The sequence below is a fragment of the Coregonus lavaretus genome (genome assembly GCF_964263955.1).
Source record: "Coregonus lavaretus genome assembly, chromosome: 13".
In the NCBI taxonomy this organism is placed as follows: Eukaryota; Metazoa; Chordata; class Actinopteri; order Salmoniformes; family Salmonidae; genus Coregonus; species Coregonus lavaretus.
This window is the reverse complement of record NC_140000.1, coordinates 12,577,151-12,595,739: the sequence shown is the minus strand read 5'-3', so window position 1 is coordinate 12,595,739 and position 18,589 is coordinate 12,577,151. Positions and strand designations below refer to the sequence as shown.

The 18,589-nt window shown below is 44.9% G+C and overlaps 2 protein-coding genes across 3 annotated transcripts in view; one reads left to right on the top strand and one right to left on the bottom strand.

The window, feature by feature from the left end:
* The window catches only part of LOC311139364 (sperm acrosome membrane-associated protein 6-like), a gene marked incomplete at its 5' end in the record, with an annotated part of 1,014,348 nt that overhangs the window by 554,084 nt on the left and 441,675 nt on the right, over positions 1–18,589 (top strand). The window lies entirely within an intron of this gene.
* The window catches only part of LOC311140412 (hormone-sensitive lipase-like), a 52,917-nt gene that overhangs the window by 11,088 nt on the left and 23,240 nt on the right, over positions 1–18,589 (bottom strand). For both annotated transcript variants that reach the window (XM_084175453.1, XM_084175452.1), the window contains 5 exons: positions 11,419–11,651; positions 10,617–10,901; positions 10,407–10,497; positions 9,221–9,366; positions 8,544–8,729 (listed from right to left, as the gene is read on the bottom strand). In XM_084175453.1, coding sequence (XP_084031579.1) covers positions 8,544–8,729; positions 9,221–9,366; positions 10,407–10,497; positions 10,617–10,901; positions 11,419–11,651 — 941 coding nt within the window. The remainder of the gene's footprint in view (positions 1–8,543; positions 8,730–9,220; positions 9,367–10,406; positions 10,498–10,616; positions 10,902–11,418; positions 11,652–18,589) is intronic.

Below are 18,589 nucleotides of genomic sequence, written 5' to 3'. Positions count from 1 at the left end.
TGGAAGGGTTTCTAGGAATCTTTGGGTTGTCCGAGAATTTATAGCACAGCTTTTGATGGTCCTTGGTTGGGGTCTGAGCAGATTATTTGTTGCGATTGCAAACGTAATAAGATGGTGGTACGATAGTCCAGGGTTATGAGGAAAAACATTTACATCCACAATATTTATTCCACGGGACAAAACTAGATCCAGGGTATGACTGTGGCAATGAGTAGGAGACATGTTGGAGAAAACCCACTGAGTCGATGATGGCGCCGAAAGCCTTTTGAAGTGGGTCTGTGGACTTTTCCATGTGAATATTAAAGTCACCAAAAATTAGAATATTATCTGCCATGACTACAAGGTCCGATAGGAATTCAGGGAACTCAGTGAGGAACTCTGTATACGGCCCAGGAGGCCTGTAAACTGTATCTATAAAAAGTGATTGAGTAGGCTGCATAGACTTCATGACCAGAAGCTCAAAAGATGAATAGACGCAGTCATTTCTGGGGGGGGGGGGGGGGTAAATTGACATTTGCTATCGTAACTGTTTAGCAACACTACTTTGCAGGATGCGCGGGGGATATGGTCACTAGTGTAACCAGGAGGAGAGGCCTCATTTAACACAGTAAATTCATTAAATTTTTTGTCATTTAGCAGACGCTCTTATCCAGAGCGACTTACAGGAGCGTGCCTTGCTCAAGGGCACATCGACAGATTTTTCACCTAGTCGGCTCGGGGATTAGAACCAGCGACCTTTCAGTTACTGGCACAACGCTCTTAACCACTAAGCTACCTGCCGCCATCAGTTTTTAACAAAGCAAATTTGAGGACTAGGCTGCCGAAGTTCTATCAACATATCGACTGTTGTATTCACGCTGCTAAAATCCTCGACCATTGCTATTCGAACTTCCGGGATGGTTATAAGGACCTCCCCCGCCCACCTTTCGGCAAATCTGACCACAACTCCATTTTGTTCCTCCCTTCCTATAAGCAGAAACTCAAAACAGGAAGTACCCGTGCTAAGGACTATTCAATGCTGGTCTGACCAATCGGAATCCACGCTTGAAGATTGTTTTGATCACGCAGACTGGGATATGTTCCGGGTAGCTTGCAAAAATAATTTAGACAAATACACTGAAACGGTGACTGTGTTTATAAGGAAGTGTATAGGCCCTCTCCTATTCTCGCTATACACCAAGTCACTTGGCTCTGTCATATCCTCACATGGCCTTTCCTATCATTGCTACGCAGACAACACACAATCTTCTCCTTTCCCCCTTCTGATAACCAGGTGGAGAATCGCATCTCTGCATGTCTGGCAGACATATCAGTGTGGATGATGGATCACCACCTCAAGCTGAACCTCGGCAAGACGGAGCTGCTCTTCCTCCCGGGGAAGGACTGCCCGTTCCATGATCGCGCCATCACGGTTGACAACTCCGTTGTGTCCTCCTCCCAGAGTGCAAAGAGCCTTGGCGTGACCCTGGACAACACCCTGTCGTTCTCCGCTAACATCAAGGTGGTGACCCGATCCTGTAGGTTCACGCTCTACAACATTCGCAGAGTACGACCCTGCCTTACACAGGAAGCGGCACAGGTCCTAATCTAGGCACTTGTCATCTCCCGTCTGAATTACTGCAACTCGCTGTTGGCTGGGCTCCCTGCCTGTGCCATTAAACCCCTACAACTCATCCAGAACGCCGCAGCCCGTCTGGTGTTCGACCTTCCCAAGTTCTCTCACATCACCCCGCTCCTCCGCACACTCCACTGGCTTCCAGTTGAAGCTCGCATCTGCTACAAGACCATGGTGCTTGCCTACGGAGCTGTGAGGGGAACGGCACCTCCGTACCTTCAGGCTCTGATCAGTCCCTACACCCAAACGAGGGCACTACGTTCATCCACCTCTGGCCTGCTGGCTCCCCTACCTCTGCGGAAGCACAGTTCCCGCTCAGCCCAGTCAAAACTGTTCGCTGCTCTGGCACCCCAATGGTGGAACAAGCTCCCTCACGACGCCAGGACAGCGGAGTCACTCACCACCTTCCGGAGACACTTGAAACCCCACCTCTTTAAGGAATACCTGGGATAGGATAAAGTAATCCTTCTATCCCCCCTTACCCCACCCCCCAAAAAAACTACAAAAACTATTGTAAAGTGGTTGTCCCACTGGCTATCATAAGGTGAATGCATCAATTTGTAAGTCGCTCTGGATAAGAATGTCTGCTAAATGACGAAAATGTAATGTAAAAATGTATAGGTGATGTTGTGCCCACTGCGACTATTAAAACCCACCCTAACCAGAAACCGTGGATAGATGGCAGCATTCGCGCAAAACTGAAAGCGTGAACCACCGCATTTAACTATGGCAAGGTGACTGGGAATATGGCAGAATACAAACAGTGTAGCTACTCACTCCAAGGCAATTAAACTGGCAAAACATCAGTATAGAGACAAAGTGGAGTCGCAATTCAACGGCTCAGACACGAGACGTATGTGGCAGGGTCTACAGACAATAGACCACAAAAAGAAAACCAGCCACGTCGCCGACACAGACGTCTCGCTTCCAGACAAGCTACACACCTTCTTCACCCCCTTTGAGGAAAACACAGTGCCACTGACGAGGCCCACTACCAAGGACTGTGGCCTCTCCTTCTCCATGGCCGACATGAATAAGACATTTAAACATGTTAACCCCCGCAAGGATGTCGGCCTCAGAGCATGCGCAGACCAGCTGGCTGGTGTGTTTACGGACATATTTGATCTCTCCCTTTCCCAGTCTGCTGTTCCCACATGCTTCAAGATGGCCACCATTGTTCCTGTACCCAAGAAAGCAAAGGTAACTGAACTAAATGACTATCACCCCGTAGCACTCACCTCTGTCATCATGAAGTGCTTTGAGAGACTAGTCAAGGATCATATCACCTCTACCTTACCTGTCACCCTAGACCCACTTCAATTTGCTTACCGCCCCAATAGATCCACAGACGATGCAATCGCCATCACACTGCCCTATCCCATCTGGACAAGAAGAAAACCTATGTAAGAATGCTGTTCATTGACTATAGCTCAGCATTCAACACCATAGTACCCTTCAAGCTCATCATTAAGCTTGAGGCCCTGGGTCTGAACCCCGCCCTGTGCAACTGGGTCCTGGACTTCCTGACGGTTCGCCCCCAGGTGGTGAAGGTAGGAAACAACATCTCCACTTTGCTGATCCTCAACACTGTGGACCCACAAGGGTGCGTGCTCAGCCCCCTCCTGTACTCCCTGTTCACCCATGACTGTGTGGCCAAGCACGCCTCCAACTCAATCATCAAGTTTGCAGACGACACAACAGTAGTAGGCTTGATTACCAACAATGACGAGACCACCTACAGGGAGGAGGTGAGGGCTCTGGGAGTGTGGTGCCAGGAAAATAACCTCTCACTCAACGTCAACAAAACAAAGGAGATGATCGTGGTCTTCAGGAAACAGCAGAGGGCGCACCCCCCTATCTACATCAACGGGACCGCAGCGGAGAAGGTGGAAAGCTTCAACTTCCTTGGCGTACACGTCACTGACAAACTGAAAATGGTCCACCCACGCAGACAGTGTGGTGAAGAAGGCGCAACAGAGCCTATTCAACCTCAGGAGGCTGAAGAAATTTGGCTTGGCACCTAAAACCCTCACAAACTTTTACAGATGCACAACTGAGAGCATCCTGTCGGGCTGTATCACCGCCTGGAACGGCAACTGCACCGCCCGCAACCGCAGGGCTCTCCAGAGGGTGGTGCGGTCTGCCGAACGCATTACCGGGGGCAACCTACCCGCCCTCCAAGACACATACAGCACCCGATGTCACAGGAAGGCCAAAAGGATCATCAAGGACATCAACCACCCAAGCCACTGCCTGTTCATCCCGCTATCATCTAGAAGGCGAGGTCAGTACAGGTGCATCAAAGCTGGGACCGAGAGAATGAAAAACTGCTTCTATCTCAAGGCCATCAGACTGTTAAATAGCCATCACTAGCACATTAGAGGCTGCTGCTGCCTATTGAAATCACTGTCCACTTTAAGAAATGGAACACTAATGACTTTAATAATGTTTACATATCTTGCACTACTCATCTCATATGCATATACTGTATTCTATTCTATAATATTCTACTGTAGCTTAGTCCATGCCGCTCTGTCATTGCTTGTCCATATATGTACAGTGGGGAGAACAAGTATTTGATACACTGCCGATTTTGCAGGTTTTCCTACTTACAAAGCATGTAGAGGTCTGTAATTTTTATCATAGGTACACTTCAACTGTGAGAGACGGAATCTAAAACAAAAATCCAGAAAATCACATTGTATGATTTTTAAGTAATTAATTTGCATTTTATTGCATGACATAAGTATTTGATTCATCAGAAAAGCAGAACTTAATATTTGGTACAGAAACCTTTGTTTGCAATTACAGAGATCATACGTTTCCTGTAGGTCTTGACCAGGTTTGTACACACTGCAACAGGGATTTTGGCCCACTCCTCCATACCTTCTCCAGATCCTTCAGGTTTCAGGGCTGTCGCTGGGCAATACGGACTTTCAGCTCCCTCCAAAGATGTTCTATTGGGTTCAGGTCTGGAGACTGGCTAGGCCGCTCCAGGACCTTGAGATGCTTCTTACGGAGCCACTCCTTAGTTGCCCTGGCTGTGTGTTTCGGGTCGTTGTCATGCTGGAAGACCCAGCCACGACCCATCTTCAATGCTCTTACTGAGGGAAGGAGGTTGTTGGCCAAGATCTCGCGATACATGGCCCCATCCATCCTCCCCTCAATACGGTGCAGTCGTCCTGTCCCCTTTGCAGAAAAGCATCCCCAAAGAATGATGTTTCCACCATGCTTCACGGTTGGGATGGTGTTCTTGGGGTTGTACTCATCCTTCTTCTTCCTCCAAACACGGCGTGTGGAGTTTAGACCAAAAAGCTCTATTTTTGTCTCATCAGACCACATGACCTTCTCCCATTCCTCCTCTGGATCATCCAGATGGTCATTGGCAAACTTCAGACGGGCCTGGACATGCGCTGGCTTGAGCAGGGGGACCTTGCGTGCGCTGCAGGATTTTAATCCATGACGGCGTAGTGTGTTACTAATGTTTTTCTTTGAGACTGTGGTCCCAGCTCTCTTCAGGTCATTGACCAGGTCCTGCCGTGTAGTTCTGGGCTGATCCCTCACCTTCCTCATGATCATTGATGCCCCACGAGGTGAGATTTTGCATGGAGCCCCAGACCAAGGGTGATTGACCGTCATCTTGAACTTCTTCCATTTTCTAATAATTGCGCCAACAGTTGTTGCCTTCTCACCAAGCTGCTTGCCTATTGTCCTGTAGCCCATCCCAGCCTTGTGCAGGTCTACAATTTTATCCCTGATGTCCTTACACAGCTCTCTGGTCTTGGCCATTGTGGAGAGGTTGGAGTCTGTTTGATTGAGTGTGTGGACAGGTGTCTTTTATACAGGTAACGAGTTCAAACAGGTGCAGTTAATACAGGTAATGAGTGGAGAACAGGAGGGCTTCTTAAAGAAAAACTAACAGGTCTGTGAGAGCCGGAATTCTTACTTGTTGGTAGGTGATCAAATACTTATGTCATGCAATAAAATGCAAATTAATTACTTAAAAATCATACAATGTGATTTTCTGGAATTTTGTTTTAGATTCAGTCTCTCACAGTTGAAGTGTATCTATGCTAAACATTACAGATCTCTACATGCTTTGTAAGTAGGAAAACCTGCAAAATTGGCAGTGTATCAAATACTTGTTCTCCCCACTGTACATATTCTTAAATTCCATTCCTTACTAGATTTGTGTGTATTGGGTATATGTTGTGAAATTGTTAGATATTACTTGTTAGATATTACTGTACTGTCGGAGCTAGAAGCACAAGCATTTCGCTACACCAGCAATAACATCTGCTAAACACGTGTATGTTACAAATACAATTTGATTTGATTCTTAAGCCATGTTTCAGTCAGGCCAATCACATCAATATTATGATCAGTGATTAGTTAATTGACCATAACTGCCTTGGAAGTGAGGGATCTAACATTAAGTAGTCCTATTTTGAGATGTGAGATATCACAATCTCTTTCAATAATGACAGGAATGGAGGTCTTTATTCCAGTGAGATTGCTAAGGCAAACACCGCCATGTTTAGTTTTTCTCAACCTAGATCGAGGCACAGACACGGTCTCAATGGGGATAGCTGAGCTGACTACACTGACTGTGCTAGTGGTAGACTCCACTAAGCTGGCAGTAGCCTGCTGCCTGGCCTGCACCCTCTCTCATTGTGGAACTAGAGCCCTGTCTATGTTGGTAGATAAGATGAGAGCACCCCTCCAGCTAGGATGGAGTCCATCACTCCTCAGCAGGCCAGGCTTGGTACTGTTTGTGGGGAGTCCCAGAAAGAGGGCCAATTATCTACAAATTCTATATTTTGGGAGGGGCAGAAAACAGTTTTCAACCAGCGATTGAGTTGTGAGACTGCTGTAGAGCTAATCACTAGCCCTAACTGGGAGGGGGCCAGAGATAATTACTCGATGCCGACACATCTTTCTAGCTAATTTACACGCTGAAGCTATGTTGTTCTTGGTGACCTCTGACTGTTTCATCCTAACATCGTTGGTACCGACGTGGATAACAATATCCCTATACTCTCTACACTCGCCAGTTTTTGCCTTAGCTGCACCATCTTCAGATGAGCTTTTACGTCGGTAGCCCTGCCCCCTGGTAAACAGTGTATGATCGCTGGATGATTCTTTTTAAGTCTTATATTGCCGGTAATGGAGTCGCCAATGACTAGGGTTTTCAATTAGTCCGAGCTAATGGTGGGAGGCTTCGGTGGCTCAGACCCCATTACGGGTGGAGGAGAGACCTGAGAAGGCTTGGCCACTGACTCCGACTCGTTGCTTAATGGGGAGAACCGGTTGAAACCTTGTCGGCTGAATGAGCGACACCGGTTGAGCATGCCGACAGTATTTCTTTCCAGAAGCCTTGAGAAAATTGTCCGGCTGCGGGGACTGTGCGATGGGATTTATACTACTATCTGTACTTACTTACTGGTGGCACAGACGCTGTTTCATCCTTTCCTACACGTACATTGCCATTGCCTTACGATTGCGTCTGAAGCTGTGCTTGCAGCACGGCTATCCTCAACATAAGGCGATAGTTCTCCTGTATATTATGAGTACAGCCACTGCAATTAGATAGCATAGTGTAATGTTACTACTTAGCTTCGGCTGGTGGAGGTCCTGTAGAAACATGTTGTGGGGCTCTATTTTCTCATAACTGGATCTGTATGTGCTGAATAGCTTAGAAGGAATGCATTAATGATAAGCATAGAAGGTTTGTACTATACTGATATAAATTGTTTCACATAACCAGCTGTGATTCATGTGAGGAACGTTAGGGGGTAGGACAGATAAGACTTGTATTTCTTACAGATACGAACACTGCCTCTTTGTTGTCTGTGAACCGTTGTCTGTGAACCGTCCTTGAACTAGGTACTCACAGTACAGTGGAATGGTGTCTTTTGGGTGCTAACTCCACAGGTTGTTATGATAAAAACTTATGCCTGGCAACAGTGTGCAACAAGTGGAGCGCCAAGGGACTGGGACCAGCCGGTGCGCCAACGGATTGGCTGAGTAAGTCTAAACCACGCTCAGTCTCTACTCTGATTGGCCAGCAGGGAGTGGGAAATATCTCTGTCAGAGTATTTGAAGAAGAACCTGTAACAATGGATTAGTTCTCTGTCTGCCCTGCGTGGTATTTCAGTGAGCCCGTATACGAACCATCATACATACATTTTGCATATAATAAATTTAGCTTGGATTGAATATCTCTTGATTATGTTTTCTCTTATTCCAATACCAGATTTGAATTACGCAATTTCTAACAATGTCCAGATAAAGCATCCGGGGTGAAAAAGTTGAATGAAAAAAGTATAGCGAGTAAAAAATATAAAAATAACTAAGACGTTGGTAAAATGTGTTAAATGAAGATAGATTAAACGGTTTAAAAAAAAAAGTAAAAACCGTGAAGTTTGGCAGGTAGCCAAGCAGCAACAAACAGCTTAGCACGGAAACAAGTGACGCGCTCAAAATGGAAGTGACAAAACAATAGCAAGGTGTCGAAAGTGTTTGACCAGGTGAATCCAAGAGACTTGCAGGTGGCTCCAATGGATTCTGTAACCACTCCCTCTTCAAATCAGGGTTGATTGGAAAAAGCTGTTCAAAAGAGGTCATAGTATTATCCTCTTTGTACTCCCTGAAGGAGGCCATGCAGCCAATACGCGTCTGAGTTTTTAATCTTTGTTTCCATTAAACATGTCATACAAATAAATGCATTTAAATTTATTATATGAAGAGTGCCTTGGCCCTTCTTACTTTTTGATCACATACAAAGGTGGTTTAAAATGTGGCTTGAAATATCCAATCCCATATGCTTTTTGGCTGTTCAGACTGCAGGAAAATAAACAGATAGAATATTCCAAAAAATTGGATTTGAGTCACTTCAAACTGCCAATATGAACAAGGCTTTAGTTACCTGTCCCTCCCTCAGCTCGTAGGAGATCAGCCTCATCTGCACGGGGCCAGGGCCGGTGTGGGCCGACGGGGCCTCTATGGTGACAGTGAGGTGGGGATCAGCCACCAGCGGGAGGTCAAAGGGCACAGGGGGCACTGAGAGGGCACGGTTCACCTTCACCTGGGTGGACGTCATACTGGCTAGACTCTGAGGGGGAGAGTGGAAAGCAATGAGGGGAGGAAGAAGATGATGACTGTCATTTGTCACAGACACACTGCAATGTTTCAGTCTTTTTCCTTTAGGAGGAGGAGGGACAAGAAAGAAAGAGGGAAGGGAGAGGGCAAATCGGATATAAACATTCGCAATTCACCATATAATTTCATTATTTTGTTTTGATCTTCCGGACATTTGTAGGTCAATAAACTTTACAAGAGACAATGCTGAGAGCATCTCCTCATGGCAGGAAAGCATCCAGTAAAATCTGAATATATCCACACAGTGACAGTATTACAAGCTCTGCAACTACATAACTATGAGAGGCATGAAAGAGAGTCAAGATAGCCAACAGGACAAACGCTGAGACAAACACATACAAGGGAAGAGTAATCTACCACTGAGCTGTACATTCCAGCGCAAGGGGACAGTATTCTACCAGCAACCTGTCCGAGGGTCGGGCCAGAGAGTGGTCAGTGACTCACAGATAGAACTTCTGTCTCTGTGATGTTCCAGAAGGCCTTCCAGAAGTGGACGTCCAGGTTCTGAGTGATGCGTTCAAACTCCGCCCCCCTTAGCTCCGGGTCGATGGCGTACTTCCCTGAGGTAAAGAAGGAGCTGGCTGCTACACCTGGTGAAAGAGGGGTGGGGGGAAAGGAGATAGTGGAGGGATGGTTGTAGGAGGGAGGCAAGAAGGAGAGAGAAGGAGAGGGCGAGAAAGAGAGTTGCGGGTAAAAAGAGAGGGGGACAAGGTAGTGGAAATGGCAGAGAGAGGGAGAAATATACAGGTATGGATAAAGATGAATGACAGAAAAGGGACAGGGAAGAAGAGGGAGAGAGTGGAGGAGGAGAGGGAGTGAGTGACTGGACGCTAACACATCAAATCACCACATCAGAACATCAACTCACTGAGACAGAAACACAGGGAGGGGGCGGCAGTAAGAGATGGCCATGAGTGGAGGCAGTACATGCTACTGTTAAACAGAACTCTTTCAATATCTGTAGCTACAAGAGTGTATAGATTGTATGGCTATTTGTTCCGCCACAGCACTAAAACAGCTGATTCCCCTAATCTAATTAATCACTAAGACTTGGTTAATAGGTGACCACGGGGATAGCACAACTATGTCAAAGCCTGGCTCTATGTCCCAGACCGAGACTATGGCAGTGGTTAGGGGGACAAACACTCACCATACGGTGCAATACCTCCTTCCTCCACTGGAATGCAGCATACAGCACAAGACAGCGTTAGGTCATCCCGTGTGTGTGTGTGCAGTCACATGCTTCGTAAACAACAGGTGTAGACTAACAGTGAAACGCTTACTTGTGTATGTGTTTGAGTGTGTGTGAGTATGCTCTATGGAGAAGGTGCTTTCTGTATCCACAAGTGTCCATATATCAATGACCTATGAAATGTTGGAATCCTTCTCAACTGTAATGTGATTTGGGGATTAAAAGAAAGTATTTAAAAACTCTGTGTGTGGGTGTGTGTTCATGGGTAATATAGTTAAGTGTCCCTTTAATTATGTATTGTATCTAGTATTGATATTCACCCTCACACTCCCTTCACGTTGCCATGTCAGTAGAATGGTTTAGGATGTAAATGAGAATGAATTAATGATTGAGTAGCTTTTGTTTTCATCAATAGGGAGGTTTGCTGGAGCCACTGACCAATGCCTGACTGGTGGCGTCTGTAGTTCTCTCCGAAGGCCACCAGGCCGATGGCTATGGTCTGCAGACAGGGCCGGATGGCTGGAGTGAACTGTCAGAGGAGAGTGACATGTCACAAATCACAAAATATTTTTCCCTGAGACTAACTAAAAGGGCCTCAAGGTCATCCCAAAAGTATCCCTCCCTCCCAGTCTCCTCTCCTCCCCCCACCTGGAATCCGAGGCAGCGTCCATAGAAGCAGCCCTTGTGCATGGAGGAGTACTCCCGGACAAAGCTCTGGCTGAGGCCGCTCTCCTCGTGGAAGAAGAGGTTTCCGTGGCTGTTGTCGTGCAGCAGTCGCTGGGCCAGGTAGAGCAGGGCTCTCAGCTGGCATAGGGCCGAGCAGTAGGCCTCCATCTCCCCTGCGTTGTGGGCCGTCCGAAAGAAGATGCTGCGTCGGTTGGTGGAGATGTAGCGCCCCTTGTGGATGATGTGGAGAATGCAGCAGCGCACCACCTAGGAGAGGGGTGGGAGGAAAAGGAGAAGTGAGTGAGAGAAATAGGGGGGAGGAGATAAAGTGCTTGTGTGTGAGAGGTGGAAATAACATATATAAAAAAAGAGTATGTGCGAGAGGAAAAGACAGTGAATGTCTGAGAACAAAAAGCGACAGGTACAGAAAATGAGTGTGTGTGAGAGAGAGAGACAGAAATTCAGTGACTATTTAATAGAGGTAAGCAGCTGGCAGAGAGGTCATGATTTCTCATCAATAAAAGAGTGAGCCTGAAGAGGTAGAGTAGAAGAGGTTCTATTCCAGACAAATTGGCTACCATGACACAATCAATTGGTAGCAAAAAGAAACTTGAATAAAAAATAAAAACTGAGGCATACAATGCTTGTGTTGAGTTTTTCCAATGTTGAGAGACCATCAGGCACACACACATATGCACTAAGAATGCTCACATATGACACATACACACTCCTTCAAACCCTCTTAACTAGGGAGTAGTTACACACACAAACCGTGCCACCCTACCTTGACTAGAGAGCGGTATCCGTTGGCTGGTATATGTGGGTCAAAGTCAAAGTGGTGGTAGATTGCAGCGAACCCATAGATGACAGGTTCCAGGCTGCGGGCGTGCTCCTGGATCAGGGTCATAGTGTCCACCAGCCGCTGTGCCGCTCCCCCCTGAGCACCCTCCGAGAAGAACATAGCATTCTCCTCACACACACTGTACAGGGCAGCAAACACCGCCTTGGTGTCCATCACTGGAAAGAGAGAGAAGATAGGGGAGAGAGGTCAGAGTGAAACAATCAGCATGCATCACCATACAAAGACTAATCCTGTATAATTCCAAAAAAATGATCTCTATAGGCTATACTTAATTCAAATGACTAATCCCACTATAACCAGCCTTATATAACAGGTGATTTGAAGTTAGATATACTAGACAACATACACATGGCCACATTCAAAACACTGCCATTGTTTGCGTCATTACCTAGCAACGCACTACTCCTTTTACAGATCCACCATCTCATCTGCCGAGCAACTTATAAAACTTAATCTCCACTGTAAAACGCTTAGACATTCTGACATTTGCAACATTGTTGCAATATTGAAATTTCTATCTCCACTATCTACCATAATAATGAACGTGTCGGGAAGAGACAAAGCTTTTCTCTGCCAGTCGAAATCAGGAATCAGTATCATTTGTTTTGATATATACAAAGAAATGTCAATAGAAAAACAGGTCAAATGAAACAAAACGCAGCTAGTTTGACACCTTTCCAGCTTCAGTCTGAAGTGATTGTGTTGGCTGTGTAGTTGGCTAGCAACCATTTTGGGGTAGTTTTGCTTTACATGGCAGTCAGAAAGAGACCATGTCACAGCCATGATAAATGTCATAACACATGGCCTCATGTATTATTGCTTAAGTATAAAAGCTGATTGAGTGAAATGTTGCACAAGCTGGGAATTCAATAAACTAAATCCAAGCTTCATTCCACTAAGACAGTCATGTAACTGGAGGCATGTAACTGGAGCAGAGAGCAAGTGTTGGAAAACAGTCTTGCTCCTTCCTCTCCTTCCTCTCTTGTGGTCCCAAAGGGAGGAACACGACTGACAAACAAGAGGAGTTCATCAAACAGAGTATCCATGCATTAATAGTGAACTGAACTGGCATCCAAGCAATAAACACCTAACTTCCTGGTGGACTCCTTGTGGAGTACTCAGCCTGTACTCTGCCTGCCTGCTATATTGAGTTTTAGTGAGCCACCTGAGAGCACAGACTCCACAGCAGAGGCACAGGGCAGAGCAGCCCGGGTGACACAGGTACTTACTGTATAGAATGACCGAGATGGAGAGAGATGGGGAAAGAGAGGGGAGGTGGGAGAGCATGCAGAGAGACAGGGAGATGGTCAGAGTGAGAGCATGACAACACAAGGGAAATAAAGAGAGAGAGATAACACACAAGGGAGGGTGATTCATGTTCTCTCATACAGTCAAGGCCACTGATTCTAGGATCCAACAATGCTTCATCTAGGATCCAATAATGCATGTATATGATGAAAAGATAAGGAAGGCATTACAGGTACAACGCCTCTCTGCTAGAGAAATGATTGTGGGCCAGCAACAGACATGTATGGTACTGTACAACAGTCAGTTAGAGGGGCCATCACTTTGTTGTGAGGAAATGTAATGTGGATGAATCTCCACCTCCTGACATCCAGGCAGCAACTTGTCACACACACCAGTGAATCGCCCCATCCTCTATCCATCACTACATCCTTCTCCATTCGCTTCTCTCCTCAGAAAGCAATGGAATGACACACTAGGCATGTGATGTCTATCACTTGCTGGAGGGAGATCGCACAAAACTTCACAGCATTGAAGAAAAATTAATTATCAGGCTTATTCATTGCCAATTACTTATCCTCCTCCAAAGCATTAAGTAAATCCTGTGTAAATTACCTGCTATTCATCAGTTGACTGCTATATTGAGTACACCCTATCCACCCTAACCTTTGCCCTACATTACCCAACCACCCTCTCCAATTCCCCAAATTCTCAGCCTCCTCCGCTGCCAAGCATCCCAGAATGCAGCACTCCCTTCGGGACCAAACTCCTTTCCTTCCCCTAGCTCTTTGTATGCCATCTGTCATTTTCTCCCTCTCTCTGTGTCACCAACCAAGCGTCTACAAACAGAGGAGGGAGGGTGTGTGTGTGTGTGTGTTCACTGCCACCAACTCTGTCCAGTAGCAATGTGTCCAAAAGGGTTTGTTTCTGCAATGCTGGGCTCAGGGGCCACCAGCACCAGTGGCTGGACATGACACACAAGTATAGCAACACTGAAACAGACATTGGCTTAGCAAGAGCTTAGTACAACTAGATACTTAAACATTACATGACAAGTTCATTAAGTTTTGTGATTAAGTAAATCAGAAACCTAAACGGAACCTAAAAGAACCACGAAATTCTATTAAAACTTGGTATGTGAATTAGAAAGCAAAATACATTTGACAGAGTAAGGCCTTGTTTTATTTTAGAAGTTCTATGCATGTAATTTCCTATTAGTTCAAGTGGTTGGGAATATAGCCTAATGGGCATATATGAAACATATCCCATGACCTGCACTCTGCCACACTGAAAGGAAGAATAGAGAGGGAGAGATTTACGAGGCTTTAACAAAACAAGGAGGAATGACACAGGGAGAGGGAGAAAGTGATATGGACAGTCACAGGCGGAGAAGAATACTGCTGGAGTGAATGTGGCAAAAGGACAAGCGGAAGACAAATTCCTTCAGGTCAACCTTCTCGGAGACAAGAACACTCACTTGAAACACACTAAAAACGCAGAATGACCGAACATGTACTCGTGGACCACACACACGTTTTTCTTCACCGCTGGTGGTGTGCAGCTCAGTGTTTCCGCTGCAGTCATTTAGCGGTGGCGCCACTGCAACATTATTGCCGCAATGCCAAAGACATATGGAACATGAAAAAATATTTCTACCGAGGTGCACTTTGAAGATAATATGCTAAAACAGTCCTAATTTACTACTCCTCTGCAAACAAAACGAGTAATGAATAGAAAAACCAGAAAACCCCATAGTATAATAATGTATCTATTTACAGTCAGCTTGTTGTTGTGCGTTCTATGCAAGAAACACCATATATACAAAAGTATGTGGACACCCCTTCAAATTAGTGGATTCGGCAATTTAGCCACACCCTTTGCTGACAGGTGTATAAAATCGAGCACACAGCTATGCAATCTCCATAGAAAACATTGGCAGTAGAATGATCTTAATAGTCTAAAATAACCTGACATTGCTTAATTAGTAGGAGCATAACTGCCCGCAGAACAAGATTATAACATTTACATTTTAGTCATTTAGCAGACGCTCTTATCCAGAGCGACTTACAATTAGTGAGTGCATACATTATTTTTTTCATACTGGCCCCCCGTGGGAATCGAACCCACAACCCTGGCGTTGCAAACGCCATGCTCTACCAACTGAGCTACATCCCTGTATAACTGCTGATACTGAATAAGCAGCAGATGTTGCAATTTGAACCAGACTAAAATCAGCATTATAGGCTCTCAAACTCAATAATATATTAGATAGATATCATCTTCTCACTAGCCTTACCACCGCTCCTCCTCTGCATCATGTGTGAATGATAATGCGTCATGCCTAATGCATTAGCCAACCATTTTTCATCAATAACATGCAAAGACATTCACCAAATGAATCCAGGATTAGCCTAATAATCTTCTCTCTCCTTCAAACTATTATCTGTGTCAGTTAAGGAAGCAGCAAGACAGAATGTAAGCTTCTGCTTTGCTTCGGTGAATCTAAAAAATATCTGTCAAGCATAGCAAAGCCAACTGACAAGTGCTGGTAATTCACTTGACTAAGGGCCGAGAATTTAGATCTGCATTAATGTATAATGCTAAAGTGAATTATGTATGTGTGCATAAGGCAGGAGATTATGTTTCTATCTATTGATTATTTTATTTTGCATAGAAGCGTGGGCTGTAGCATTTTACTTTTAAATTGTTTAGAATATACAATCAATCAAGTGTTTGGCACTCGCTATAGGCATCATGCATGTTTACTTTGAAAAAGTCACTGTAGAGAATAAAACATTCTGCCCACACCGCTACAGAAATGTGATCAAATTGACCATTGCTTTTTTTCCCTCTTTACTGCTGTGGCCTAACTCGAATAGTTCCAAATTATACAGCAAACATGTCGTCCCCCACGAATGATGCAGCGCACACCCTTGGGCCAATTGATATAACATATGACTAACACATTTCAGTTAATTACTACAGCTCCTGCCTTGGGCCAATCAGTGTAATTTTGTAAATGGCGGATCTCTATTGCAAGATGCATAATTCACCCAAGTTACTTCAAAATCGTCCCAGTGCTGTCTGAGATATTGCGTGTGACCAACAGACAACGACAGATCCACAGTCCCCTCCCCGATTCCATCATTGGGGATAAAGGGTGTTATTGTCACCATAAAAAGGTGACTGGAGGGCATTTTCCTGACAGCGTTATAATGCTTGTTCACATGCGCACAGTTTTATGACAGGTCTGATATGTACAGAAAACATGCGTATGTATGGCGTACGCCAAATGTATAAATCTCAATTTTTTAGACATACTTTCAGAAATGGCGCAAGCAGATATTTAGTGTGAAATTTACACAACAATTATAAATGAGGGCCCTGGTGTAAAAGTAGACTTATGCCATTTTCACTATTGTCAGAATGGTTGAAATGTAATGTGACTCTTTGGATCCCAGTTAGGTTCTTTCCACGATTGTAGATGGGTGTTAAGGACTGAACAGCTGTAGCTTGCTTCCATTTCTATAGACTTGTCTTTAGCGCCAAGTCCTAACTTGGTATAGGCTCTGAGATTAAATAGGCTATGATGCCGTGCTCCTATCGCACAACAATACTGTAGCCTATAACCATACTGTTAAATATTTTACATAAGCTTCCGGTCTATTACTGTATTGGCAGCATGTTTTAATCTTTGCAGTAATTTATGCTGTATTTTGTAAATGACTGTGGCAGTTTCGGAAAGAGAAAATGATTGAAAATGTGACCTGTTTCAGGAAGCTAGGCGTATGTCGCACATCACTACTTCACAGGAGAGGCATTTCCATGAATCATCTTGGCAGAAATGCCATCTGGAACATATGAACTTTCATGTGCCTTAATCAAACTTGTATGTAATCTGTAAATACGAATACACATTTTTTATTACGAACCTAGTTGGTTTTGCCATGGAAAAAGACAGGAACCTTCCCGCTAGCCATGATTGGCTGAGATAATGGGTGGGCTGGACATGCCGAGAGTTGAGTTCGGATTGGTCTGCCATATACAATGCTTCTGTTGATAACATGAGCTGCTCAGTATGTGTAGATAATCCTTGCTAACGTGGCTTTTTTGAAAGACATGACGTTAGCCATGGAGAACTGCAAAAGTGTTGCTACTGCTCTCAACAACATTGCTGCAAAGAACAGTGGGAAAAAATTGTGATGACTACTTTCTGCACATGGTCAGTGAGAACCGGAATGACTTGACACAACGGGCCAAACAAGCTGTAGCTACAAACAAAACGGAACCGACACAGGACGTCTTAGTTAAACTGGGGTTCCAGTCTGCCGTGAAGCGTTCATCCATGTATCCTGAACAAAGTCCCGAGTTACAGTTCATATAAGGAAATCCGTCAACTAAAATACATTAGTTAGGCCCTAACCTCTGTATTTCACATGACTGGGAATACAGATAAGTATCTGTTGGTCACAGATACCTTTTATTTTTTTAAAGGTAGGGGCATGGATCAGAAAACAAGTCAGAATCTGGTGTGACCAGGATTTGTCTCATGCAGAGTGACATCTCCTTCGCATAGAGTTGATCAGGCTGTTCATTGTGGCCTGTAGAATATTGTCCCACTCCTCGTCAATGGTTGTGCGAAGTTGCTGGATATTGGTGGGAACTGGAACGCGCTGTCGTACACATTGAACCAGAGCATCCAAACATGCTCAATGGGTGACATGTCTGGTGAGTATGCAGGCAATGGAAGAACTGGGAAATGTTCAGCTTCCAGGAATTGCGTACAGATCCTTGCAACATGGGACCGTGCATTATCATGCTGAAACATGAGGTGATGGCGGTGGATGAATGGCACGACAATGGGCCTCAGGATCTCGCCACGGTATCTCAATGCCTTCAAATTTCCATTGATAACTTGCAGTTGCGTTCGTTGTCCGTAGCTTATGCCTGCCCCTACCATAACCCCTCTGCCACATGGGGGCACTCTGTTCACAACATTTGACATCAGCAAACCGCTCGCCCACACAACGCCTTGCACGTGGTCTTCGGTTGTGAGGCCGGTTGGACGTACTGCCAAATTCTCTAAAACTATGTTGGAGGCGGCTTATGGTAGAGAAATGGTAGAGAACTGAACATTCAATTCTCTGGCAAAAGCTCTGGTGGACATTCCTGCAGTCAGCATGCCAATTCCATGCTCCCTCAAAACATCTGTGGCATTGTGTTGTGACAAAACTGCACATTTTAGAGAGGCCTTTTCTTGTCCCCAGCACAAGGTGCACCTGTGTAATGATCATGCTGTTTAATAAACGTATTGATAATCCATCCACCTGACAGGTGTGGCATATCTAAAAAGGGATGCAAACAAATTTGTGCACAACGGTTTTGAGAAATAAGCCTTTTGTGCGTATGGAAACTTTTCTTTCAGCTCATAAAACATGAGACCAACACTTTACATGTTGCGTTTATATTTTTGTTTAGTGTATATGGGTAAGAGTCTAGCTACATTCAGATATAGGTTTCTAATTGTCAGAAAGTCGTATTCATTACACCTTGATATGATGTTTTTATAGTGTAATGATGTCATGTCATAGTATCGTGGGGAACAGGTTAGAGTTACTAGATACGTGGTTAGGAGACAGAAAGTCTACATTCCTTATGTCAAAGTAGATTAGTGATGTTTAGGGTAGTATGATTGATGGACAGGATGTAATGACCTGGGGCAAAGGGTAATAATAACAACAGAGAAAGGGAGTGCCATGATGGTTTCCAGATGTATGTGAAAGGAAGATAACCAAGGGTATATAAGGGAGAGTAAATCTTTGTTCGATAGTTGGAAACAGCAAACGGC